Below are 25,462 nucleotides of genomic sequence, written 5' to 3'. Positions count from 1 at the left end.
GACGTCGACACCGGGGACAGCCCCCCCGTGCGACACCGAGCCTACAGGGTACCCGACCGAGTACGGGCATGCATCCAGGCCGAAGTAGCGAAGATGTTGGCCCTCGGGGTCATCGAGCCCTCTGACAGCCCGTGGGCCAGCCCTGTCGTCCTGGTACCGAAGGCCGCAGCCCCCGGCCATCCCCCGGAGCTGCGATTCTGTGTAGACTACCGAGCCCTGAATGCTGTGACCAAGACGGACGCCCATCCTATCCCCCGGGCCGACGAACTCATCGATCGCTTGGGGGCCGCCCGCTACCGGAGCACGCTGGACCTCACCGCCGGGTACTGGCAGATTCAGCTTACCCCCGGCGCCCGAGAAAGATCCGCCTTTTCTACCCCTGATGGGCATTACCACTTTCGGGTGATGCCCTTCGGCATGAAGAATGCCCCGGCCACTTTTCAGAGACTCGTAAACCAGGTCCTGGCCGGGCTCGAGGCCTTCAGCGCGGCCTATTTGGATGATATTGCCGTGTACAGCAACCACTGGGCTGAGCACCTAGTTCACCTCAAAGCCGTCCTGGCCGCCCTCCAAAGGGCTGGGCTCACGATTAAGGCCAGCAAATGCCAGGTCGGCCAAGGATCGGTGACCTACCTGGGCCATCAGGTGGGAAGCGGTCAGGTGGCCCCCCTCCAGCCAAAAGTCAATGCCATCCAGGCATGGGAACCTCCCACTACCCAGACCGCTGTGCGGGCCTTCCTTGGCCTCACCGGATACTACCGGCGGTTCATCCGGGACTATGGGAGCATTGTGGGGCCTCTCACGGAGCTCACCTCGAAGAAGCAGCCCAAGAAGGTGCACTGGACTCCCCGCTGCCAATCAGCTTTCGAGACTCTTAAGGCAGCGATGTGCACTGCCCCTGTGCTCCAGGCCCCTGACTACAGTAAAGAGTTTATCGTACAGACAGACGCCTCCGAATATGGGATCGGGGCCGTCCTGTCTCAGGTTGATGAGAAGGGACTCGACCGCCCGGTGGCCTTCATCAGCCGACGGCTGCTGCCCCGGGAGCAACGATGGAGCACCATCGAGCGCGAGGCCTTCGCTGTAGTGTGGGCCCTTAAGAAGCTCCGGCCCTATCTCTTCGGTACCCACTTTCGGGTCCAGACCGACCACCGGCCCTTGCGGTGGTTAATGCAAATGAGAGGCGAGAATCCCAAGCTGCTGTGATGGTCCATTGCCCTGCAAGGGATGGACTTTTCGGTTGAGCACCGACCCGGCAATGACCACGCCAACGCTGACGGCCTGTCCCGCTTCTTCTGCCTTGACGAGGAGAATCCCCAAGAAGATGGGTGACTCTCCCTGCCTTCGGCTGGGGGGGACGCCTGTTGGACCCGGCCTCGTGGTGTGGTCCCGACTTCCCTGGGGTTGGGCCCGTTCCCCGCCCTGTCCTCCACGGGCCACCCGTTCGAGCCGCACGAGGTCGCATACACCTCGGGGCTCCACCATTTTGTTGCCTGCCATGTGACTCTGCACACCAGTCCCCCTGACTCCGCTCAACCCGGCCTCGGCCCCAGCGAGGCCCAGACATTGAGACACCAAGAACTGGCCAGGGGGTATCACGTGAACACCTCATCGCCCTGGCAGAGGGCGGTATCGATGGGACCCCCAACCGTCCCCACACACCGAGGTGCGATCGGCCTCCATCTCTCCTGGGCCCGGCGCCTCTCCTGCTGGGCGTCTGGCCGCTCCCAACCCGGCCTCTCCGCCCCTCCGGGCGCAAGGGTCCAGACTTCAAAGGGCTCCAGGCCTATATCTGGGACGACCCCGCAACAGACTGGCAGTTGTATCCCGGAGTCGAGAGCCCTGCTGATCGAATCGCGGCCGACCCTACGGAGAAGAACTCTTGCTTGAATCCACCACGAGCCCTGCAGACTGCGTCGCGGCTCCTTCTTGCTGAAACCTTGAAGCCCCCCGGAACATCGGGGCCCTGCTGACGCTGTCATGGCCCAACCTCGCTGAATCCTCCCTCGGAGCCCTGCTGACGACGTCGCGGCTCGAGCTGAGCAGAAACCATCTAGAGAGCCCCGCTGACCTGGTCGCGGCTCTCCACGAACTGAATGCCAGAGCCCTGCTGACGCCGTCGCGGCTTGACCCCTCCGAGATCCGGAGGTCCTCCAGCTTGAGGATAAGAACTGGGCCCCAGGTACCCTCGTACCGAGCTCCTGCCAAAGACTGTCCCGCTACCCCTTCCCTTCTAAAGAGACACTGAGACTTTTGTGGATCCCTCGATCCTTTTCGTGTAAATATTGAATCCCGTAACCTTTAAGTGCTGATAAAGATTTGCTCGTCTTGAGACAACCTCCTTGAGTCCGGTGTGGTGGTGTTACTGTGCTAGTACATGATAGGAGAAGGATCTCCCTCGGAGGCTTCTCAGCGGCGCTCGGCTACTTCGTACAGCGTGGGGGCCCCTCTGGGTGGTCTCTCCGACTCCCCGAGGTCCGCCTTCCAACACATTCCCCATGCATTCCTATGGGAGGGCAGGCCTATCTCACCACATGCACTCAGAGCGCGCACGCACTTTACCCTGGGACACAGGGAAAGTGCGCAGAAACCAAAAAATCACCACACCAAGTCACCAATAAAAAGCAAAAAAAGTTCAGGGGTGAACCTGCCAGAAGGGCCAAGTCCAACACAACCCCCTTCCAGCCAAAACGCAGGGCAGCCCAATCACCACCGTGATGGACTTCCCTGCTTGGGGCGATAGAACATGGACGCGGGCCCGCAACTGCAGGGACACCCTCCGGTTCTACGCCACGGTGAACCCATGGAATTCTTTCTAACACCACTGTCTGGAACAACTGGGCTACCCCACTGGTACTCCCAAGCTGTCCGCGGCCAAGACCAGGCCCTAGGCCACCCAGGTGCCACCGGTCCTTGCCTAACCACAGAGTGGGGGGTAGTAACCCCTGGCACATAGCGGCCATTCTCCACTCTTCCTCTCTGCAAGACAGGACTAGACTGCCACTGGTTCTCCAGCCTAGGGTCTACACCCTCAGGCGGACCAGGAGTCTCTGGGAAGGCTCTCCTCCCCCTACCTTTTCTCCTAGGGTTCCTCCTCCTCCGGCGAGGGGTACACCTAGAACGCCATTCCAACCCAGGGTTTAACCCCTCAGGTTGCACCGGGGTCAGAGGTGGGCTCTCCCACCCTCTGCACCCCCTTCCAGAACCCTGCTCCCTACCAACTGGGGCAGTACCTCTGGAAGAAGAACCGGTCGGGACGCTGGTTACAGACGTCCCACCCTTCAGGTCAGGCTGATCCCGAACCTGGCCTCCCAACCTCCGGCCTAGAACCTTTGTTGGAATTATTGCCTGGCACTCCAGGACTTCTGGGGATTTCCACTCCATCCCCCTGAGGCTATCAAATGACACATATGTCGAGCGACTGTCTGTCTGGCGCTGAGCTCCCGTCCCCTGTCCACCTGACAGTGCGCGGAGATCCCCCAGAACAGAAGTGGTGCCACCCTGGTCACTACACGGGATCCTAGCCCAACTGGGTAATCCCTGACCCACAGGCTCTTCCACTGGGGAACTCATCCCCCAATCACTCACGCTGGACTCCTGTACCCTCCCTACCGGAGCGGTACTGCCAGACTCCAGAACCACAGGAGCCCTGGTTACAGGTGCTCTAGGTCCTCTACTCACCAGGAGATCTTCCTCAAATGGGCTAACAGGACAGCCTAGGTCCCCAACTTGGTGTTCCCTCATGGAACCATCCAAGTCCTGAGGCAGGGTTTCGTACGTCCGGGAACCCTCGGTCACCCTCTCACTCCTGCTCCACTGAGCCAGGCAGTGAGCCCCTACACCCTCCTCGCTATCCTGGGACCTAGCTGGGCTACACTGAGCCTCTTCCACCACACTGGGCTGGAAGATACCTGACCCACTACTTTTGGAGTCACTCCCTAATGACTCTAGAGAACCTCTAGCCCTTTCCCAGCTCTCTGCTTCCTCCGCAAGCTCAAGGGGCTCAGACAATCCACACCCCAACAGGTGTTGGCGCAACCCCGGCACACAACAACTGAGCAGGTGTTCTTTGAGAACCAGATTACACAGTATATCAAAATCACTTGCTGTGGGAATCCAATCAAACATTGCATCCTCACATCCATCCACAAACTCCTCCCAAGTCTGGTGAGACAGTTTCCTACTGCCCCTGAATTTTAACCTTAACTCCTCCTCCTGGGGAACAGGTACCAGACTGGGGGAACTGGGACTGGGATTTCCTACACTGCAGTCTATATAGCTACCACCACTGGACTCAACCCTCCTGGGGGAGCCCAGAAAATTAAAATTGCGCGCAGGGGATAGTCTACCCTCCAGAGCTACTTTGCCTCTGGTGGAGGCCCTCTCAGCCTCCTCTTCTGAATCTTCAGGGCTCCCCACAGACCCACCACCCTCCAGGTGTGAGGCCCGGGCCCTTTCCATACTGTGCTCAAGATCCCATGGACCCTTTTGCCATAGGACCAGGTGGTCCTGGAGATCGTACAGAGTGTCGGACTCTCCCGCTGTACAGGACCTTTCTAACTCCTGCCTCTGGCGCCAAGCTAGCTCATAGGGATCACAAGCAGGCTCCATTCTGGCAGACGTTCTAGAGAAAAGATCACACAGGGAACCTAGGGGTCTGCGTTTAACACAGGAGTACACAATTCACAAAAAGATTCAGCAAGCTCTCTAACCCAGAGAACTCACACTCACTTGCCTAGTGCCACACACCATCCATCCACACACACAACCCTCCCCTCGGACTGGTAAGGCAGTTTCTACCACCCCTGATTCCTCAACCTGACCACCACGTGACACAGGTACCAACTCTGGGCGCAGGGCGGGGGACAAATGTACGGGACACTATTACGCTACCACCACTGGATCCCACCCTCTGGTGAATCCAGAAAACACAATGCACTTAGGGGGGATGATCTACCCTCCCGAGCTAGGGACACCTAACTCACAGTGCACAAAAACACATTTCCAAAGAAATGACAATTAAAAACAACCTTAGAACAATAATCCCTATACCATGTGGTTTATCTAAATGCAGAGTTTTGTGGTGCAGCCAGTTGCCGCTGCGGTACAGCGCAAACGCAAGTCCAAATCCCACCGCTGATCACCAATGTTAGAAATGGCGATTTCTGGGTGGCTAAGGCTTGCGCCAAAGTCAGGCAGAAACCACCACTCTAGTCAGGGCAAGGAAGTTACACGCCAAAGATAACCCCTGCTCACCCCCTTGGTAGCTTGGCACGAGCAGTCAGGCTTATCTCTGAGGCGATGTGTAAAGCGTTTGCGCGCGCACCCAGCAACAACACCCAAGGCCCACCACAAAGGAAACTCCACACACGGTATTCTATAAAAATAACCTTTGTATTACCAAAACACAACACATCAGATAAAAACACACACTTTACAATGTGCCAACAGGCACGGGCAGAATTTACAAGGGATTATATGTACAGGGGACAGGGCCACATGGAGGCACAGTCCAAAACTCAGAGGCCCACAACCTAAACGTTGCAGCTGCCCACTAAATGCTGGGCAGCTGGGAAAATGAGCGTGGGCACCACTGTGCCTCCCAGAACAATATACAGCCCTGGAGCCACCTAGGCTCTAAAAGAAGGATGCCCCCAAAACAGTGTGGGAGCCTCGTGGGCTCTAAAACACAATTTTGCCCAGCGTAAGGTTGGAGCCTCTCAGGGGCTCAGGAGCACTGCCCCCTTCGTTGGAGCCTCTCAGGGGCTCGAGAAAGTAAGGCTGCGAAGTTGGAGCCTAAACAAATATGCCCCCATTCACGTTGGAGCGGCCCGCTGCCTTCCGGGGCCGCTCGTAGCACCAGAGAGATGCCCTCGTGGTCGGAGTCCCTCGGGTCTCTATACAAATGTGCCCCGTCGTTGGCGTCCCTCTCAGGGACTCGAGAGACAAATGTCCCCAGACGTTGGAGCCTAACAGGCTCTAAATCAAACAATGCGCCCCGTTGGAGCGGTCCGCTGTGGAGCGGGGCCGCTCTGCTTCTGCCTCTCCCCACCCGGACTCCCTTTTTCACTTACCGGCTAGGGGAGAGGTGGCGAAGGCAGGACTCGGTCTGCGGGGCTTGTTCCTCGCGGACTTGGACTGGAATGCGGAGCCTACGGGCTCCGAACACGAAGGCCACACGTCCCAGTGCGGGGTGGGCTCCCACCTGGGTGGGGGACACGGCGCTTCTCCTCCGGAGTGCCCCGGGGCGCAGGGTAGGCTCCTGCCTGCTCCGGGGCTCAAATTAGCCGCAAGTGTTCGGTGGGAGGCGGGGTAGGCTCCCGCCCTCCTATTTCCGGTTCCGGTTGTCCCGGAGACCCGCCCCCGGCCCGCCTGACTTCCTGGTCGGGCGCCAGAGGGCGATTCGCGGGCAAATGCCAGGTGGGCACCGGCGCTTTTAAAATGCTATAAATCGAGGTGGGCACTCGATAGGGCGGCAATGTCCCGGGCAGGGTGGGCACCTGCCAGGGGACTTCAGGATCGGCCCAGAATGGGGCAAATGCCGGGTGGGCACCGGCTTGCAGTAATAAAGCGCTCCTAGCGCTAAGGATAAAAGGGAAAGCGCTCTCAGCGCTAGAGGCAAGTCCAGCAAAGTTCTCCCCTGCATACAGCAAGGCAGGGGTGGGGAGTGCAAGGCTGGACCCAGAGCCAGCTCACTGGGCCTCCAGGCAGGGAGGTAGTCCAAGTGGCGGTCCTCTGGTCCAGCAGCAGCCCCCCTCAGGCAGGATCCTGGAAGAGAACAGTTTCTGTGGGGACACAGCCCCATTTTTATACAGCAAAACCCTTTGTTCTGGGTTCAGGGTGAGGGGGAAAACCAGTCGCAGCTGGTTGGGGAGCACCCTTGATGTGCTCAGCCCCTCACTCTATTCACTGGCAGGGCTAGGGTCGTCAGTCGCACCACAGGGGGCAGAGCCAGCATTGTGTGGGGAAAGTCCTGCCCTATTCAGGACCCAGGTGTACTCCTCCCCCCCATCTAGCTGCTGATCTCCCCATTCACCACTGGGTGACTCAGCCTGACTCTGGGGAATCCCTAGCCCGTCACATGACATGACCAGCCAATCACGCGACAAGGCACACATTTCACACTGCACACCGAAGTGCCCACTTCTAGAAGTGGCACTTCCACACTAGGTACATGCACGCCGCACACATCATCGCGCAGCATTCAATCACACGAGTCCGCACATACCAAACTCGGGCCTGCACACCCCACGCATCAGGAACTACTAGGGACACATACATTCCCCATGCATTCCTATGGGAGGGCAGGCCTATCTCACCACATGCACTCAGAGCGCGCACGCACTTTACCCTGGGACACAGGGAAAGTGCGCAGAAACCAAAAAATCACCACACCAAGTCACCAATAAAAAGCAAAAAAAGTTCAGGGGTGAACCTGCCAGAAGGGCCAAGTCCAACAGCCGCCTCTTCCCCGACCAATTCCGGACTTGACTGATATGCGGGAGAATGACTGTATACGCTGCTACCGCTTCCCCCAACCGTTGATTGAGGAGTTGACGGCAAGGCTGGCACCACACCTGCAACCGCTGCACAGGTATCCTACGGCACTGACACCCAAGCAGAAGGTAATGGCAGCCCTACATTTTTTTGCCACAGGTACCTTTCAAAATACCATAGCTCATGTTGGTGGCATGTCCCAGACCATGTTCAGCCGTGTGCTGCATGATTTCTTGGAGGCCATGTTGCTTCACCTGGATGAGTTCATTAAGTTCTCAACTCCTGAACAGTTGACAGGTGTCAAGCATGGATTCTATGCCCTGGGAGGGATGCCCCATGTCATTGGGTCCATAGATGGGACACATGTGGCTTTGGTACCACCACATGCACAGGAGGTAGCCTTCCGTAATCGCAAGCACTACCACTCCATCAATGCCCATGTGGTGTGTCTGTCCAACATGGTGATTTCACATGTCTGTGCTCGTTTTCCAGGATCAGCACACAATGCCTACATCATGAGGCGTAGCAGGGTGCCTGAAATGATGACGCTGCTGCGCAACGAACGAGCATGTGTTGTTGGTGGGTACACTCTGTCTGACCTGTATCTTGCGTAGACTTCCTGCCCGACTGCTTCTCCTGTCCTACTTTTGTCCATGTGTTTTCCATGTAGGGGACGCTGGCTATCCCAACATGGCATGGCTGATCACACTTCTCCCCAACCCCAGCACGCCGGCCCAGCTCCGCTACAACACCGCCCATGGCCGGACAAGGCGAGTGATAGAGAGGATATTTGGCCTCCTGAAGAGCCGATTCAGGTGCCTACACAAGACCGGCGGCGCACTCCCATATGCACCGCTGAAGGTCTGCATAATCTTCATGGTCTGCTGCATGCTGCACAACATGGCAGTGGAGAAAGCTGTGCCACTCATCCTGGATCAAGATGATCAGGACCATCCACCCGTGGAGGACCAAGGGCTTGGCAATGGGGCTAGTGATGTGGAGGATGTGGAGCTGCAAGAGGACATCCGGAGTTGGCTCATACGCGACTTCTTTGCCTAGTGGTGAGTACCAGTGTCTGAGTGTGCACGCATTGGTCCCTGTGTGGCATGTGTTGCTATGTGTGTGTCCATCTGCAAGTATGCCACGTGAGTCAGAGGTGTGTGTGGATGTGTCACTCGAGTGATGGTGCCAGTGATGGGTGTCTTTCCGCAGTCATAAATGTGACCTAGCATGTTGTCATCCTTATATGTGTCGAGTACATGCACATGCAAGTGGATGGGCTTTTTGTGGCTGACTTCTTGTGTGTCTCTCATCCCCAGGTACTTGCGCATGCCGTCTGCTGGTTGCATTGTTGTGGCACTGCTATTCCTCATGGACACGTCATCGTGTGCTGACTCAGCGTTACACGCACGGACAAGTTTGGAAGTCTCCTTAGGGTAAGGGATGCATCAGGGGTGTATTGGGTGTGGCAGTTGTTTATGATGTGTGCACACTGCCCCTGTCGATGTTTGGTTCCTCTGCAGACATGTTGCATCACCATGGGACACATGACATGTAGGTGGATTCACCTGAATAGATGGTCAGACTTGTTGACAGTCATCTGTAATGGGATAGTGGATTGTGATGAAGGCATCAATGTGTGTGACACTGCCCTTGGACACATACGGTTTGCATTGGCTTGACATGGTGTGGGACTTCCACATCAGAGGATCAATGGTGTGAGGCAGCCTCTCCGTGAGCAGCAGGGGGTGTTTAGCTGTTACCCGACAATTGTGTGCCAGTTCCATGGATATCAAGCATTTGTGTTGCAGAAGGGGGGTGCCAGTGTGGGACCCACATGTTACTCCACATGACCTGTGTATGTGTACTCCGAGTTGCCTCTGCATTCCGGAATACATGACTAATAAAGGTGTCCCTATGCCTCCAAGGTGACTCTTCTCAGTCAATGCTGGTGTGTTGCCACGGTGCATACGGCATGTCTGGCATGGTTCTCAGTGATAGTGGCTATGTGTCTATGTGTAGAGTAGCAAGATGCAAGCTGTTTGTCTGGGATTAGACTCTGTATTGTGCATGATGTCCATGACTGTGTGGGTATTGTGACATGTGCCATCCCCATGCATCCAACGTTGGCCAGGCCACCATTCTCAGCATCCACCTGACTCAAGCTTGCAGGACATTGTTCTGCCACCTGTCTACACATACCTGGGTGCCCCCCAGGACACTCCACATGATCCCTGACCTCTGTGCATGACTGTTGCTGTCCTCAATATGTCTGTCGGCACGGTTGTGCGGCCACCCCCTGAGCTGGTCGGGACCATCACAGGTGTGTATGGTGCTCCATGTCTGTCTTGGCTAATACATTGTGACCCATGTGTGTCCTGTGCCAGACTCAGGCCCCAGGGTATGGATGGTTGAAGTCATATGAGAACTCGGGCATGGTTAGACTTTACAAGACACATGTAATATAATAATGCAAAATGTAGGCATCATCTCTTGATTGTGACAGTTTTTATTTGTGTAGGGGTACGTGTTGGGGGGGGGTATGACAAGAGGGGCTTTCCGGGTGTGTAGAATCCAAAGTTCACTGGGGGAGTTGGTATCCTTGCCATTGGAAATCATCAGAGTCCATGCCACAGTCTTTGTCAACATTGGTCAGACAGTGACCAGCAAGTCCATGTGGCAGAGAATGTCATTTGCTGATGTGCTGCTGTTGGGCCAGTGGGCCAGGTGCCAGGCAAGGTGTCCTGGGAGATGGTGCTGTTGCGCTGACCCTCACGGTCTTTTCCGTGGACGACCCACCCTCCTGCGGGAAAACTCAGAAGCAGGCCGTGACGATGTTTGGGATGCTCCGTCGGATGTATCCTCCTCCTCCTGATCCCTCCCTGTGGGTGGTGATGTTCTTCGCTTGGTGGCACAGGGAGGGTTGCCCATGTTGTCGGCTATCCGACGGAGTGAGCGGTTTATTCCCGTGAACAACGTCACGAGCTCAGCCTGTCTGTCCTCCATCCGTCCTTGGTGTCACTGTAGACAGGCATGTTGCTCCGCATGTTGCTGGGCCTGCTGGGTCTTGATCTCCTCGAGGGTCCCCTTCATCTCGTTGAGGGTGGACACAACCTGGCTCATGCCCGTGGTGTCCTGCCGGTATGTGTTCAGGATGTTTCTCACATGGGAATATACCGGTTCCGCAGCCAACTGGTCAGGCTCGCGCCTCCGCCGTCCTCCACTCCCACCACCCCTGCCCACTTGCGCCTGGCCTGCCCTTTTGGGCACATCGGGTCTCCGGGACCCCTGAGGGGTGGCATTTGCGTTGTCGCCTGCCTCCTCCTGGGTGCCCGGTACACCGTGTCCCTCCTGGTGGGCCTGGCTGCGTTGTGGTGGTGGGGCAGGGATCCTGGGTGTCTCCTGGGATGTGGCAGGAGTGGGGGTGGTGGTTGGCCCAGTTGTACCTGACGCAGGTGCTGCAGGTGGTTGGACACCAGAGGGGCCAGGTTGGTCGGGGTCGTCCACAGAGTGGTGAGAGTCGTCGCTGCCGGTGGGATCGTCATCCCGCAGAGCCAGGTCCTGTGAGTCTTCCCCCCCAGTGTTGGGGGGTGATCCACGACGTTGACCTGTGTGTGAGAGAGACAATGTTATTTTTGTTCCATGCAACATCCATGTTTCATTCCTTTCAAAGTTGGCACATTTCCTCTGGGTATTTGGATATGTCTTGCATTCCACTCACAGTGCACTTGTGCATGGGTATGTCCCTTGGCCACAGCTTTTGCGACTTTACCTATGTGTGACACAGTCTTACTTGCTGCGTCAATTGTGACTGCAGTCAGCAGTGGAGTGAGCAGGTGTGGCGAGCCATGCATTGGCGCCTTCCGTGTTGCACTGTACGTGGGCAAATGGAGTTGTTCCACACACTTATATGAAGCAGGTAGCTGGCGTTGTGCTTGTGCACAGGTTGACACATGGCCCAGTGTTTTGCCATGGAGGAGAGAGGGGGATTCAGGCACTGGCCAGCCTTGTCTACATGCACGCAGTCCACCTGCTGACGGGCAGACATTCCCACGCCACCCAGGGGTGAATTGGTCTCCCTGTGTCTCCCTTTCTCCCTCCCTCTCTGTCCCCCTCTCCCTCCCTCCCTGTGTCAGCCTCCTCCCTCTGTCCGTCTCCCTGTGTCTCCCTCCCTCTCTGTCCCCCTCTCCCTCCCTCCCTGTGTCAGCCTCCTCCCTCTGTCCGCCTCCCTGTGTCTCCCTCCCTCTCTGTCCCCCTCTCCCTCCCTCCCTGTGTCAGCCTCCTCCCTCTGTCCGCCTCCCTGTGTCTCCCTCCCTCTCTGTCCCCCTCTCCCTCCTGTGTCAGCCTCCTCCCTCTGTCCGTCTCCCTGTGTCTCCCTCCCTCTCTGTCCCCCTCTCCCTCCCTCCCTGTGTCAGCCTCCTCCCTCTGTCCGTCTCCCTGTGTCTCCCTCCCTCTCTGTCCCCCTCTCCCTCCCTCCCTGTGTCATCCTCCTCCCTCTGTCCATCTCCCTGTGTCTCCCTCCCTCTCTGTCCCCCTCTCCCTCCCTCCCTGTGTCAGCCTCCTCCCTCTGTCCGTCTCCCTGTGTCTCCCTCCCTCTCTGTCACCCTCTCCCTCCCTCCCTGTGTCAGCCTCCTCCCTCTGTCCGTCTCCCTGTGTCTCCCTCCCTCTGTCTGTCACCCTCTGTCACCTCAGCCCAGCTTCCTAGGCACACAGAGTTTGCAGGTCTTTGAATGGCCCTTGGCTTGTTCATGTGAGTTTGTTTCTGATCTCTAGGCACCCATTGGGTGTAGTGTCTGTGTGTGCGCTGCTGCTGTGGTGGTGTGTGCTGTCACTCTTTCACAGTGTTGGCTGTTCATTAGCTGCTGTCATGTGCAAAATGTGCCTTCACCCCCATGTCTTCATGCAGGCGTCCGCCATTTGCAGGCAAGTCTTTCCTGTGTGGGGACACACTGTTTGTCTGGCTGTGACCTAGGCCCTATGGGCTGAGGGCATTGTTGTCTGCTTCTGAGTTGCACTAGGTGATTTTGAGGCCCACACTCCCGCCATCCGGGTTACCGTGTCTTGTGTTGGTGTTTTCTGTGGCCTGTGACTTGGCATTGTCTAGCTGGGTGCATGGGGCATGGTGGCGCTAGTGGTATGTGCGTGTTTATGGAGTGTGGTTGAGTCATGCGATGGCTTTGGGGTGGTTGCGTGCATGATTGTGAGTTTGGTTGAGGATGACGTTCCCCCCATGTGATGTGAGTTGTTTGTGTACTCACCAGGCTCTCAGAGTCCTTCTACTCCCTCCACTCCCACCACCGGCAGCGTGGCCATCACCTTCTTCTCCCAGGGATGGTATTGTACGCGTCTGCGGGGCGGGCCTCCTCCAGTGATGTTGGCCTGGGTGTGTTCCTCGGTCATTTTGGCTCGGACCCTCCTCCGCAGATCGTACCACCTGGCTTGGCATTCATGCCTGGTCCTTCTGGTGGACCCAACAGCATTCACAGCATCGACTATCGTCTGCCACATGGCTGATTTCTCGGAAATGCTGGTCTGTCTGACCAATGTTCCAAAGAGGTGTGGCTCGGACTCTGATGATTTTGTCGACAAGGACCTCAAACTCTCGGCTAGTGAACTTTGGATTCTTGTTAGTGGGCATGGTGAGGGGTGTGGGTGTGGATGGTTGTGGGGGGTGTGGGTGTGGATGGTTGTGGGTGTGTGGGTGTGGTTGTGCAGGTGTGTGTGTGAATGTGATGAGGGGGTGTTTGTGTAGGTGGTTGTGTGAAGGTGTGCAGGTGTAAGGTGTAGTGGAGGTTGTAGTATGGTGCAGTTGTTTCTCTGTGTGGTCTGGCAGCAGTGGGTCTGTTGCAAAGGATCATGGTTTGTGTGTGTTGGGCCTTTTTATTGGTCCATTGGTGGGTGTGGCTGTGTTTGAACTTTGGGTGGGTGTGTTATAAGGAGTGGTTGTGTTTTGGGCCTCTGTTTGGGAGTTTGGCAGTAGCAGGTCAGTGAATCGGTTGTATTTGTGCTTGTTGGACATGTTTTGTGGCTTTGTGCGACTCAAATGGAGTCTTCTTGTGTTGTTTTGCTTTGTCCTGGTTGTGTACGTGTGTTTTTAGCATATGTACGGTGCGTACATCGGCCATTTTGTTGTACAGTGCTGTCCTTGTCTCTGGCTTGGTACAACTCGTACATGCGCCATGTTGGGTGAGGGTGCTGGTGTTGGGGCCTGGGGTGCGCTCCGTACTTAGACTGGTGGGGTGGGGGTACGCTCCATACATACGCGGGTGGGGATACGGTGCGTACATACACTGTTGGGGTGGGGGTACGCTCCATACATACGCGGGTGGGGGTACGGTGCATCCATACACTGTTGGGGTGGGGGTACGCTCCATACATACGCGGGTGGGGGTACGGTGCATACATACTCTGTTGGGGTGGGGGTGCGCTCCATACATACGCGGGTGAGTGTACGGTGCGTCCATACACTGTTGGGGTGGGGGTACGCTCCATACATACGCGGGTGGGGGTACGGTGCGTCCATACACTGTTGGGGTGGGGGTACGCTCCATACATTTGCGGGTGAGGGTATGGTGCGTACATCCACTGTTGGGGTGGGGGGACGCTCCATACATACGCGGGTGAGGGTACGGTGCGTATATACACTGTTGGGGTGGGGGTACGCTCCATACATACGCGGGTGGGGGTACGGTGCGTCCATACACTGTTGGGGTGGGGGTACGCTCCATACATTTGCGGGTGAGGGTACGGTGCGTACATCCACTGTTGGGGTGGGGGTACGCTCCATACATAGGCGGGTGGGGGTACGGTGCGTACATACACTGTTGGGGTGGGGGTACACTCCATACATATGCGGGTGGGGGTACGGTGCGTACATACTCTGTTGGGGTGGGGGTACGCTCCATACATTCGCGGGTGAGGGTACGGTGCGTACATCCACTGTTGGGGTGGGGGTACGCTCCATTCATAGGCGGGTGGGGGTACGGTGCATACATACACTGTTGGGGTGGGGGTACGCTCCATACATACGCGGGTGGGGGTTCGGCGCGTACATTCGAGGGCTGGGGGGGTGGTTCGGCGCGTACATACGTGGGCTGGGGGGGTGGTTCGGCGCGTACATACGGGGGCTGGGGGGGTGGTTCGGCGCGTACATACGGGGGCTGGGGGGGTGGTTTGGCGCGCAAATACGGGGGCTGGGGGGGTTCGGCGCGTATGTGTGCACATGTCTCCATGGTTGCTATGGGAGTTCGGTGCGGACGGTGTTTTTTCCATACGGTTGTAACTTCGGACGCACGGGATGGATCGTACTTGCGTGGTCGGACTTCACTTTTCACATTTGTACGGTAAATCGTCCGGGGACATGTCGGACACATTTTCCGACCCGAGGACGTGTGGGGAATTATTCCCAATGCGATTCGTATGGACTTTTTACCATGCGAATCGTACTTGGCAGTTTGTACGGCACTTGTACGATTCATACGGTAAAAAGACCGGACACGAGTCGTACGGGGACATTTTTTCCAGGATCGGAATCGGCACCTTAGTGTCACGCCACCATACCTCTTGGGGTTCTCTTCAATGGGTGGGTCTGGCCATCCTTCTAGCTACATCCGAGCAAAGCAGCTCAAACTCCCAGAAAACCTCCTCTGGGGAGTAATCGTGCTGTAAACACCTCATAATTAGGTGATAATTTGCTGTAATGGTATCTTCCTCAAATTGGGGAGGGATAATCTTGCCCCATTTTAGCCTAACCTCATCATAGAGACCTTTCACCAGTTCCCCTTTTAGACTAATTTTAGACCTTAAAGGTTCCATATGCATCATAATCCTTGCATTAGGTGAGATGTTAAGGCCAGAATATGTTCATGACAAAGACCTTCATGGTCACGTTAATTTAGTTATGATCAATGTGGGTCATGCTCGTTAACCCCATATTGTCGTTCTCTGGGGCGTTTGTCTAACATCTAAAGATAAAGATCCTGTCAACCACAGGAAAGACTCTTCATTCTGTCAACAGGGCCTGTGTCTCAAACTTCCTCTGACATTAGCTTCCCACCAGCTTCTGAATGTTTTTGAGAAGCTGCCAGTGAAGACAGTGTGGGCTTCAGATGCTGCCTTAAAACAAGCGCTAGAGAAGAAGTGAAAGCACAACCTGCTGCACATCCTCTTGCCACTTTGTCTCTTTTCCATGATACACCTGTTTCTCTAAGGGCAGGTTGTATTTTGATGAAGCCACCTTCTCATATTTTCAAAGATGTCAACAAGAAAGCAATTGTCTCACTTACCTGTAACATTATCAAGACTCCTACTGTGTGTCCATTGTGGTGCCTGCAATGCTGTGCTGCCTAAAATCTGGAGCCCACCTTACCCTTCCTTTAAAATCTATCTGTATGCTGGGGCATGGAGCATGGACTAACTGGTAAGATCAAAACACACTCAATATATTGGCATTGACACTATTTACTTAAACCTCAAGGGTGCATTGCACTCTGGTGCGTGGCTGATATGTGGATGGGTTGTTGTCGTCACATCTCCCGGATATGGAGAATGCAATGGTTCAGGTCTAGTGAGTTACTTCAAGCACACAAAATTCGACAGCAGTTAAAGAAAAAGAATTGTTATTCTGGGCTAGGATAAAGTAAAAAGAATCTGTGCCTCATGAGTTGAACATAACATTTGTTTTATTTTCATACAATGTGGGGTATTTAATGCTACTGTTGTTAGGGTGGGCGAATTTAGCATCAACTTGGCATCCCTTTTATGAATAGAAATACACTTTTCAATTCCTGTTCTGTTATTTCAGTGCCTGCTGTAGACGAAACCCCCAATGGATATAAATGTAAAGATTGTTTCACTACCGAGTCTGTGGACCCCTGCTCAGCGGCTGGAGAAGTTCAGTGTACCGGGGAGCACAACACCTGTACCAGCTTCTCTGGATCTGGCGCAAGACCTGGTGAGATAAACTGATTTTTATAATTATGAGTTATATATCCCACTGCACAGATGTTCTTGGTTTCTGGTCCTTTCTTTTAAACTTAGGGGCTGATTATGATGTTGGTGGGACTGACACCGACTTGCCCTCAGTGTCGGTCTCACTGACATCTCTAACCGCCATCAGACTGTTGCATTAGGATGCAGTTGATCCGACCCCATTGGCCCAGCGACTCACCAACAGCTTCCAACAGGGTCCAGGATCCCATTGGGCGGTCAGTCCGATCACTTTCTCCACAATGGAGCCAGTTCCTTCTCAGGCACCGCTGTGGGGATTGTGATCCACCTTTATCTGCCAGCCATCTCATATCAGTTCTTCCAATGTGAAAAAAGGCTGGCAAATGTTTTTTGGGGGGGTCCCTAGCAGGGCCTCTGTCCCCTGTGGCCCTTCACTTCAGGCACTGAGGGCACCTCTGGTGCACCACTAAACCTCCCTTCATCGTGTAGCAAACACCACATGGTGCCTTCCAAGGGGTGCAGGATTGTTTGAAAACATGCCTCTTTGCATTGGTTCTTGCCTCAATACAAATCAACATGTTTCCGACCGCTCTCACAGCAGTCAGATCCCAATTTTGTAGGCAGGACGACCAACTACCTGTCAGTCAGTCTGGCTCCCGCAACAATGGCAGTCAGGCGCTCATCTGACCATCATCATAATCTGCCCCTAAAAGCTGTTCACACTAATTAATTTTAATTATTAACATAACATCCAACTGACTATCTTCAGTGTGCATGGTTTTACCAAATATATAGTAGAAATCGTCTCTGCTTGACTAAATATACCCTGATGATGTGGTATCTTTATAGTGCAAACCTAGACCAAAAGGCACGAAGGTGATGTACATGGTCAAAGGCAAACTAAACCAAGGCTAAGCTTCAGAATGACTGCAGTGTTTGGGAAACTGAGTCTAAGACACCTGGAGTGAGTGTCTTGTTCCATCAGTTCTACACCCAGATAGCTTGTGGCCGGCACTACAAAAGGGTCATCACGCTCATTTATCAGCTGGGTCTCCATTGTATCTGAGGCGGGGAAAGAAGCTTATAAATCATAAATTAGGATGTATAAAGAGCATCTGAGAGCAAACCAGGTATAGTCACTATCATAATTTAATTATTTCAGCAAAGAACCCTACTAGAGCACTATTTGCAAGTTATAACTTATTGGCAACAATTATAAAGCATTTCCACATGGTCCCTTCCTCACACACAAAAGATGCATTTTTCAGAACTGGCAGAATTTATAGTTGAATCTGAAGAAAGACTGGATCAAGGCGCTCCTCAAACAATTTGCTGGTCAAATGTTAGACCTATCACAGAGAAGGATGTAAAATCTAATATTTCTGTAATTCATTTATGTTGTCAAGTCAGGCTCTCCTCTCCAGTACTGGTAACCACGTAAACTAATCAAAAAGTTACGCCTTCCCAGGGGAGGTGTAATAACAAGAAGTTTCTCTATTTTTCCTCATTTCTTAATCTTTCTCTGTGTGCTGCGTTCTGGAAGAAAAGCCAGGATTGTTTTTGGTTCATGGTGCAAGGGTTCCTGCATTGACTGTATGCTGCCAAAAGGGTGCCAGCCCATGGGAAAGGGCAGAAGTGCACAGTATAGCCTTAAATACAAGGCAACCTGCTGTGCTGCACTGCATGGCAAACTCATGTGTATTTTGGGGCCAACTAGAACTGGTAGTCAGTTAAGCTGCTCTGGTCGTGGCTTACATAATGGGCAGGGCGTCACTCTTGGGCCATTTGATTTTCAATCATGATATGTCAGAGAAATCTGTGATAAGGGACAAGAGGGCTAGAAGGGAGCTATCCAGGTTGATATGTGTAAGTAAAATTGTCATCTGCATAGAGAGGAATTTTTGAATGTGAGGACACCCTAGATTTTCAGATATGCGTGACGGCTGCCACCATAGGTTCCACTGTCAGGAGGAACAAAAGCAGTGATGGGGCAGCCTTGGCATGTACCTCTTAAGACAGAGAATATGTCCGACAGTAAGCCCCTGCAGTTGACTTATGCTGTAGTAGAAGTATAGAGCTAGCCGACTTTCACAATGAAGTCCTTGAAGAAATCAAAACCTTGTCAGGGGCTTCACTGATACACCTGGTCCTTTTAAACCAACAAAGAAGACTAACTGAAATGGCTGCCAAGTACAAAATGGCTTTCAGCTCATGCTAAGAGATTAATGCAATCTTTAACATCCTTACCCAGTCTGAACTGTCATAGGGGTCAAAACAGATCGCTCTACTCAATACGTTCTAGTGCCTTTTTGGCATCTAGTTAAAGGGTCAGGGTATCCTCCTGTGAGCCCCTGGATAGCCAGAGAAGGTAGGCCAGGAATTCTAGGTGATCGTCTTCATTTGGAATGAATCCTACCTGGGAATGGTGGATCAGGGTGGGGATAACCTGTTTGAGGTGGGTAGAAAGAGTACGGCAAGTATCTTGCTGTCAGAGTTCAGGACGGAGATCAGGTAAAAGCTGCTGTAGAGCAAAGGTTCCTTATCCGGCTTCAGCAGAACAGTGATCACTGCACTATTGGACATCTGCACGAGAGACCCAGTGCTGTTAGACTTTTGGGAAGGCCACATTGCAGGCAGTCCACAGTTTCCACCCTAAGGTACAGAAGCTATTCTCTCTGAAAACCGTCCTCTCCTGGCACCTTGCTATACATGATGGGCTGCAGGATTTCCTCCTTGGAGTTCCTACCATCTTGGCCCTCATCATTATGGCAAGGTAGTGCCACTGTTTGAGGTGGGTAGAAAGAGTACGGCAAGTATCTTGCTGTTAGAGTTCAGGACGGAGATCAGGTAAAAGCTGCTGTAGAGCAAAGGTTCCTTATCCGGCTTCAGCAGAACAGTGATCACTGCACTATTGGACATCTGCACGAGAGACCCAGTGCTGTTAGACTTTTGGGAAGGCCACATTGCAGGCAGTCCACAGTTTCCACCCTAAGGCACAGAAGCTATTCTCTCTGAAAACCATCCTCTCCTGGCACCTTGCTATACATGATGGGCTGCAGGATTTCCTCCTTGGAGTTCCTACCATCTTGGCCCTCATTATTATGGCAAGGTAGTGCCAGGGAGTCAAGAAAGAGTGTTACCCTTGTTGGGGCGATTCTGCTTATACACAGAACTGTGCACAGAGACCCAGGACCTCAGTGAATTGTGGTGGACCAAAAAACTCACCCCAGTACCCAGAACCCCCATCCGACTAGCATCAGTGACTCATTAGCTCTCCGTCCTATAGCGAAGCTACTAATGATTAGACAACCCAGAACATGCGACTTCGGGTACTCTCAGGAATGGTGGGAATAAAGAACACTCTTTCGTTTTATTCTCATACCAGTCCACAACATGAGTAAATAGAGACACGGAAAAGTTTAAAATGTTTATTTTAACGGCGTGTTCTAAGATGCAGTATTTTTGCTAACATAAGCAGGCATATGATTAGAAATAAAACAGTCAGCATTGTTACAATTCCATAAAACACAAAGGGAGAAATCATATTATAATGATAGTGGAAACAGGTCCTATAGTGCCTTGTGAACCACCCTCCCCTGCTAGGAACTAGGTTTTATAATAATGATAGAAGGTCTCTTAGGCTTGAATGGGGAACCCCATACCTCCAAGATCAGCAGAAGTGAATCACATCAGGATCAGCAGAGCTCTCTCTCTCTGGAAAAGGATTTTCTCCAAATGCCCCAATCATGCCTGCAGTGCAATATTAAAGGTGGTAGAATTTCAGTTAGCTGCAGCTGTGTTCATGTTGTGTCTAGAGCGTGGGCCAATCAGCCCGAATAACAGCGTATTTTGTTATGGTAACCTTGGAGGCTTCTGCACGCACTGTACAGACTAAGGTTGTGATGTAAGTCTAGGGATGTTAAAAACAAGCCGTTCTCATGTGAAGGAATTCATGCAGTCTAACTTACAACAACAGCCACCTGCAGTGTTGTGTGCAAAAGCTGCCAAATGGCAAAATGCTGTTTAAACTTCTAATAAGTTTATGCTAACATAGCAATGAGTGCAAGCAGGGCCCTGCCTTCACTACACCCTCCCTTGATCGGAACACGTACATGAAGGTAGGCAATTTTAGGAACGCAGAGTTCCAGTTCAAGTGAGAAAGAATCAAGTTCAAAATTTGCCAAAACGTGTAATTGGGAGTAATACGTTCGGAATAGTAAAAAAAAATTGAAAAAAACAATAAGGGGGAATGTACTGCCCAACCGTGAAAAGGGAAAACAGTAAAAAATTGTTCGAGCACAGGACGCGGTGAAGATGGACACATGCCAAATCAACCCAACAGCGTATAGGCACAGTAAGTTGCAAACGCCTCCAAGAGGAAGTCATTGTTATCATCAGAAAACATTTCAGTCATCCATTTCAATAACATGATGGAACATTTATGTTCTGCGACATGCCGGAGACTCTAGCACCATCAGAGGACAACTCGGGTGTTCTTTGAGATAACTGTGTGCCAGAAAGTCATGGGCTGCAGACCATATGTTCCAATTGTCTTGGACTCCATGTGCCACCGCACAGGCTATAATTCCAAAACCAGAACAGTGTAACTCATGAGCAACTAAGGGACTCATCAGCAGATCATAATCCGGGTTAAGAGACACCGTTTTGCAGAGAAACAATTCCAGAGCTCATTCAAAACAGCAATTCAGGCAATGGAAAACATGATGCACGCATCTAAAGTAGGAGAACCGGAAGGACAATCCATAGGCTACACTCAAGGTGGCCAGAGGTAGCGTTCCATAGTATTCAAGCATCCGGTTGTGAAGCTGGAGCAGTCGGGACAGGTTGCCTTGTGACACAGACTGTGCAGCCATTTTTGAGCAAGCAAATTAACAGCAGTACAGTTTGGAACAAAGTCACAAGGCCAGAGCTTACTACTTTAAAAAAATGAGCCAAACCCGTGGTCGACTAGGCATTGAATATAGTGTGAATCAAAGCGCCGAAATGCAGTGGGAGATCAGTATTTAAAAGTGCATGCACCTCGGTGCGGGTGTTTGCCACGTGAAGGACAAATGTTTCACGGGATGAAGTAAGGGCAACTTCTTTCTGTGAAAATAGAGCCCTTATTCTACTCATCTTGTTGAACTCTGCTTTCAAGGTCGGAATGGAAGGCCAGATGGATACATCCAGTCTCCCATGCGGGGGTGGGAAAAGCACATTCTTACAGCAGACTACACGTTGGGAGATGGTCACAATATACGGAATCCCTGCCAGCATACCTTAGCAATCTTCATTATTTAAAAGTAAATAGCTACCGTTGGCTAGCAACGTGAAAGTTGGTGTTATTGCTGGGACTGGATTACCCTTTAGAATGCAGGCTAAGTTTGGAGTTTGCGTGTTACACTAGCCGTGCAATTGTATGTTCTTGCAAACTACTGAGTGATCAGGTGTAGAAGTGTACTCTTCGCCTTTTAAATAAACTTCTTTACCCTCCCTCGGGCATCTATAGGTTAATGGCAGAGACCAAACTTCATGGAGATACGCGCTTCCCAATGGTTCATATCTGCCTATGGTATAATGTTTCAGGCATGACCCTGAATTTAAACAGGGGAAAGGGCAGTGTTATTAACCCATTAATGAGCCATACAGCTGAATTTGATTCAGCAACAGAAAAAGGTAAAGGTTCCAACTTTTCAATATGCAAAAGTGAATAAATTGTTGTTTTTCAGTCAAATTAAACGGTAAAAATAGAGAAGAGGTATTCATGTAGTCCCAAGGGATTTTCACAGATTTTAAGGTTTGTGAAGTCCTAGCAAACTGCATAATGGAACGTAATTGATTTTGACCATGGTACAAAAGAGACACTTCATCCTGTAAAATATCAACAGCAGATGAAGCAATATTATCTAATGTGTAAATTTGGGAAGAAAGGGTATTAAATGCTATTATCAACAACTGCAAGCACTTTTTCTAAATTAGCCTGATCAATAGCTCTTAATCTGGAAGCAGCTTCAATTTAAGACAGTTTCCAAACTTCGTTGTATATAGCATATATCCATCTTTTCAACCTGCCTCCTACGGGGCCTATAACAAAGTCATTCAAATCAACATTGTCAGTCAATTTGGACAAATGAAGTTTAACTGACGCCAAAGTGGAATGCTTAAGCCAGTTCTGACATAAATTGCCTACTGAATAGGTAGTAACAGAATGATCGCTTTCAAAACGGGGATCCACCCTAACCTGTGTATAGCCAGGTGCCAGACCCAGAAAACAATGTTGGCATGAATCTAAACTTTTTTGCCATAAAAACCAACCTTGGGGATCTAAGCTTGAAATAATAAACGAGGAATTTAGTAACAGGGACTGTAGTTCATCAATGGACCTATCGGTGTGATTGTACCATGTAGGGGTATACTCCTAATCAGGAATGGAGGAACATTTAAGTTTTTTAGACGTAGCCAATCCAAAGCAAGTGGTTTGTGAAATAGTCGAATTCAAAAACAACATATGGTTCAGGATGAGACATGCACGATGCAAAGCCTCATTGCCTTGCACTTGCCAGCTTTTAGAACCCCAAACTGATTTAAGATCAATAGTATCTTTCCACAGCTCATAGCCCCCTATAACTAATTGATCGATAAAGGACTTCGAATGCAGTAATTTAGTGTTGGTGAGTCTAACTTTGGAAGAAGACTTAGCAGTCATCTTAAAATAAAATGTGTCAGGATTCTGATTTTTCAAAAGTGTTTTCGAGCTGCCTTCAATGGGAGCTGGACAATGTTTCCAAAGTGTGTGTAATTAACCACATTTCTAAATGTGTTGGCTTTATGCAGAAAATGGATGCCATAATGTTGGTAGCAGAATAAGTCTGCATAAGTGGCTGAGTCCAAATCTTCAGCATCAAAAGCAGCATAATATTTCAAATCAGAAAAAAGAGCCTGTACGGCTTGGACATCCCAATCGTCAGAGCAAATGTTTTGTTTTACAACATACCCCATTGAAACTCGAAGTACATTGGAGACATTTATAACCTCTGTAGGGCCGTGTATCTGAAATTTTACAGCATCCCACACAATCCCATCTAATACAGGCCAAGCTGTGATGTTGACAAAAGTCTGGTCCCTCTTAATTTTGTGAGATGAGGAGTGTGGTGCCAAAGTTCCCTCAATTAATCTAATTGTAGATCTTTCTTTAACATAATGTCCATTTACTAGACGAAAAAACATAATTACAAATCCAATTGTTATGAATAAAAAAATTGAAATAAGAACCAGCCAAATGTAAGTCCAAGGTGGTATCAAAAAATTTCTTTTAAACCAAACAGCAAAAATAGAAACTTTCGATGGGGACCTCGATGTTGTAGCATCAGTGGCAAATGAAAAGCGTGACTGATTAACAGCATCTGTGTGGACACCAGGCAATGACACATCTGTGGGGTAAGCATACTCAGTATCATCATTGAGATCACCAGCCGGTGGATACAATAAAGGATTAGTAACTGTATGCATCTCGATGGCAACGTCAGGCCTGGTGGTAGTCGCCGGAGGCAAAACAGAATTTCTCAGCATCGCTCGACAAGAGATTACGGGTGACTACGCGCTTTACAAAAACCTACTAATAATAATAATCGCTGGTTTCATACTAAGAAGAACCGGCCACTCGCTGTAATTTGACAATTTTCAATGGAGATGTACCTGTTTTCCTTGCGACTAGGAAGTGGAGGTAAAATGACTGTTCTTGTACACTGCACACCAAGCACAGGAACTGGTGCACGATATGAGCGGCCAAACTACTTCTTGTTCTCCACCTTCTCACGGACCAGGTCACCGACTCGGGGTAGCCAGCCAACTACCAGATTCTGAAGCGTAGCATCAGTTATGGAGGGCAAGTGTTCCTTTGCAAGACTGTCTCTGGTCTCTTGTAGATTCTGTAATACAGCACAGTGATCATCTACGTCAAAGGGTGCGGCTGACGCCGCCATGTCTAGACCATCAAGGTCCGGAACAAACATTTTGATGCCAAAGAGCATTTTGTATGGGGTCCACCCACCCAGAGACCTTTTAGGGAGATTTTTAACTGCGCGTTGAACGCTATACAGATGGGCCAGCCAGTTCCTGCCAGTACCTAAAACCCTAGCTGTCACGGATTGCTTTAAGTCAAGGTTCATTCGCTCCACAATACTATTGCCCTCAGGCCTATATGGAGACGAAAATTTGACTTGCACCCCCAATGACCTCATGGCATCCTTGAACGCCTTAGAGGCGAATGCTGGACCCTGGTCCGAATGAAGGGTGCCACATGCAAAAATCCCCACAAAGACTCGCAAATCCCTTATGACAGTTCGAGCATCAGCACTATGTTGTGGCCAGAGCCAATGAAAGCGTGTGCACGAATCCACTACAACTAACATGATTTATACGCAGTATCTGAGGAGGAAGGACCGCAGTGATCTAAATAAACACACCCAAGTGGTTTATTAGATATGTACAGCTGTGTTTCTGGCGGTCGCGCAGCAGTTGAAGGTTGATCTGCTGGCAAATGTCACAAGAAAGAACATAATCATGTGTCTGTTTGTACAGTCTGTGCCACCAGTAACACTGCTGTAAGATAGAGACAGTCGCTGAAACGCCGGCATGTGCCAAGGCCATGCCCTCGTGAGCGGCTGTTATCAAGGTTTGTCTGAGGTCTGCGTTGGGAATCAATCTATCACCAACGTTGTTAATTCTCACGAAGGGAACTTTATCAGGACTTAAATGATAAGAGTATTTAGAAGGGAAACCTCTAGGGTAATTACCTCCCTTCTCTGTTGCAGCAATGGCTGCCAAGATGTCATCATCAATCTTACTTTTGGAACATGTAACTGCTGCTACTACATATTTTGCTACTGTTGTCTTCGCTGCTTCATCAGCAAGACAGTTACCAACAGCGTGTATTCCTACATGCTGGTGACCAAGAGTATGAATTAGAAACACGAGCGGCAGACGTTCTTTAAGTTCTGCCACTCAAACCCAAAGC

General features: G+C 51.5%; 1 protein-coding gene across 1 annotated transcript in view; it reads left to right on the top strand.

Annotated features, from left to right (window-relative positions):
* Positions 1-25,462, top strand: part of LOC146844090 (phospholipase A2 inhibitor and Ly6/PLAUR domain-containing protein-like) — a 138,195-nt gene that overhangs the window by 95,511 nt on the left and 17,222 nt on the right. Inside the window, exon 5 of the mRNA XM_085650838.1 lies at positions 16,301-16,450. Within this exon, the coding sequence (XP_085506964.1) occupies positions 16,301-16,450 (150 nt within the window). The remainder of the gene's footprint in view (positions 1-16,300; positions 16,451-25,462) is intronic.

The sequence above is a fragment of the Triturus cristatus genome, chromosome 4_1, assembly GCF_964204655.1.
Source record: "Triturus cristatus chromosome 4_1, aTriCri1.1, whole genome shotgun sequence".
Lineage (NCBI taxonomy): Eukaryota > Metazoa > Chordata > Amphibia > Caudata > Salamandridae > Triturus > Triturus cristatus.
This window is presented reverse-complemented; position numbering and strand designations above follow the sequence as displayed.